The sequence below is a fragment of the Neophocaena asiaeorientalis genome, unplaced genomic scaffold (genome assembly GCF_003031525.2).
Source record: "Neophocaena asiaeorientalis asiaeorientalis breed wild unplaced genomic scaffold, Neophocaena_asiaeorientalis_V1.1 scaffold540, whole genome shotgun sequence".
Lineage (NCBI taxonomy): Eukaryota > Metazoa > Chordata > Mammalia > Artiodactyla > Phocoenidae > Neophocaena > Neophocaena asiaeorientalis.
In genome coordinates, this window is record NW_020172141.1 from 5,498,084 (window position 1) to 5,500,703 (window position 2,620).

The 2,620-nt window shown below is 64.8% G+C and overlaps 1 protein-coding gene across 1 annotated transcript in view; it reads left to right on the top strand.

Moving 5' to 3' along the window:
• Positions 1 to 92: 92 nt before the first annotated feature.
• SREBF1 (sterol regulatory element binding transcription factor 1) overlaps positions 93 to 2,620 on the top strand; it is a 9,319-nt gene continuing 6,791 nt past the window's right edge. Inside the window, exons 1-5 of the mRNA XM_024752836.1 lie at positions 93 to 1,070; positions 1,213 to 1,629; positions 1,979 to 2,166; positions 2,252 to 2,389; positions 2,470 to 2,616. Of these exons, the coding sequence (XP_024608604.1) occupies positions 770 to 1,070; positions 1,213 to 1,629; positions 1,979 to 2,166; positions 2,252 to 2,389; positions 2,470 to 2,616 (1,191 nt within the window). The 5' untranslated portion in view covers positions 93 to 769. The remainder of the gene's footprint in view (positions 1,071 to 1,212; positions 1,630 to 1,978; positions 2,167 to 2,251; positions 2,390 to 2,469; positions 2,617 to 2,620) is intronic.

Here is a 2,620-nt window from a genome sequence, read left to right on the forward strand (position 1 = left end):
CTCAGTCCTCACCCCCACCCACACGTCTGGCGTGAGAGGGTGGCCTTCCCACATCCTCTGCTCCAAAGGGAGGAGGCCCGGTTGTCCTTCTGTCTCCTGGGGCTCCTAGTATGGAGGGCTTCTTGAGCTTGCTAGACAGTGGCCCCCTGGGTTCAGCCAGTTTTTCTTTCTGGGCCTCAGTTTCCCCATCTGTCAAAGGGGCTCATGAAGCCTGGGGAGCGAGCAGGTCCTGAAGGTGAAAGGTCTCTATGCCCCATGACCTGCACAAACCTCGAGGGCCCGCCCCGTGTTTCTGTTTGAGGACCAGGAGACTGAGCCTGGCACCCCCGTCTCGCTCTCCTGGAGGCCGTAGGGAGGGTCCCCTGCAGTCACTTTCCTGCCTGGCACCTGTCAGTAGGAGGGACTCAGGCGATGTTGACTCTCTCCTCCGTGCGGCCATCCTGCCACAAAGGGTCTCATCTGTCTTGTGCAGATGAGGAAACCGAGGCCCAATGAGAGGAAGCCCTAGCTGGAAGCCCAGGCTGGGGACCTGGGGTACACCTCGGGCTCCCAGGGTTTGCGCATGGATCCTGCAGAGCACTCTGACCCAGTGGGTGGCTCCCCCAGTGGGTTAGAGGGCCCGAGGCTGACCCAGCCAGGCTGCTGATCGCCAGCTGGGGAAGAGGGCCTGTGGCCAGGCTGGGGCCGCGGCAGGCAGTGTGTCCAGTCTGTATGAGGAGGAAAGAGGACAGACGGCGTTTGCTTTTGTCGAGGGGAAACTGAAGCCTGAATGGCCGGTCCCGAGGCTGCTTGGCTGCAGACGGGGTCTGGGCTTGTGCCCAGAACACACAGGGACACTCTGGTTGGCACACACTTGGCCAGCGGCTGGCTCTGCCCGAAGCCTCGGTCTGTCCCACAGAGGAGTGGGCTGGCGAAGGCAGCTCTGAAGTCGGGAGTTGTGGGCCCAGGCCTCAGTTCTGCCTTCGCCTGGTCCTGGGGCAGGTCGGTGGGCCTCAGGGGGGCGCTGGGCTCGTCCAGTGTTGCAAGGCCATTTGACGCACCTGGCAGAGCTCCAGACGTCACAGGTGTCTGTGAGTGGGGGCTCCTGGGGGTGGCTTTCTGTTTCCGTGGCGTTGGTCCCACAGGTACACTGTGGGGTGGGGGTGGGGGGAGCGTGCAAATCTGTGACACCTGCCCCGCTGTTGCTCACACAGCTTCTCCTCCTTACCGCAGACATGCTTCAGCTCATCAACAACCAAGACAGCGACTTCCCGGGCCTGTTCGACCCGCCCTACGCTGGGGGCGGAGCAGGGGGCACAGAGCCCACCAGTCCATATGCCAGCTCCCCGGGCAGCCTGTCCCCACCTCCTTCCACGATGAGCTCCCCACTTGAAGGCTTCCTGGGGGGGACCAAGGCGACAACCCCACCCTTGTCCCCTCCCCAGCCTGCACCCACTCCCCTGAAGATGTACCCTTCCGTGCCTGCCTTCTCCGCGGGGCCTGCTATCAAGGAGGAACCAGCGCCCCAGACCACCCTCCAGCCGCTGCCGGGGGCCCTCCTGCCCCAGCGTCTTCCGGCCCCAGCCCCACCGCAGTTCAGCTCTGCCCCTGTGTTGGGCTATCCCAGCCCTCCTAGAGGCTTCTCCACAGGTAAGGGGGGCGTGTGGAGGGAGGGGCACGGCAGGAGCACCAGGAGGAGGGTCTGCTGTGGTCTCAGTAGAGGAATTTGCAGGCTCTAGAAGTCGGGTCCCTGCTGTGCTGCTGGAGGTGCCCCTGTCACCAGCAGCTCTCAGGAAGCACCGCTTCCCAGCCTTCCAGCGTCCGCAGCAGATAGGTGCGGGGCTGGGAAGCGAGCAGGCTTGCATCAGAGCCCCAGGCAGGGACTGTCCCGATAGTAACCTGAGGCCATTCAAGGTCACAGGGTGATAAGTACCTGTGGGGCGGGTTGGAAGTGGGTTAGGGCAGCCTGTGTCCGCAGCTCCAGCCTTTATCTCTGCAGGGACCCCCCCGGGGAGCACCGCGCAGTCGCTGCCTGGCCTGCCACTGGCTGCCCTGCCAGGGGTCCCGCCCGTCTCCTTGCACAACCAGGTCCAGAGTGCGGCTCCCCAGCAGCTGTTGACGGCCACAGCCACCCCGACGGTGGCCCCTGGAACAACCACTGTGACCTCACAGGTCCAGCAGGTCCCGGTGAGGGGGTCTGGCCCGGCCTCAGGGAGGTGGTGGCCCCGGCCCCAGACCCACAGCCCACAGCTGAGCCCCCTCCCGTCCTTAGGTCCTGCTGCAGCCCCACTTCATCAAGGCAGACTCGCTGCTCCTGACGACTGTGAAAACAGATGTGGGAGCCCCCATGAAGGCAGCAGGCATCAGCTCCCTGGCCCCTGGCATGGCTGTGCAGGCAGCGCCCTTGCAGGTGGGCGGCTTGGGCAGGGCGGGGGGGGCGGGGGTGTTTATGCATGTATGTCCACCTGCTAACCGTGCCTGGCCCCGCAGACCCTGGTGAGTGGCGGAACCATCCTGGCGACTGTGCCGCTGGTAGTGGATGCTGACAAGCTGCCCATCAACCGGCTGGCAGCTGGTGGCAAGGCCCCGGGCTCGGCCCAGAGCCGAGGTGAGAAGCGTACGGCCCACAATGCCATTGAGA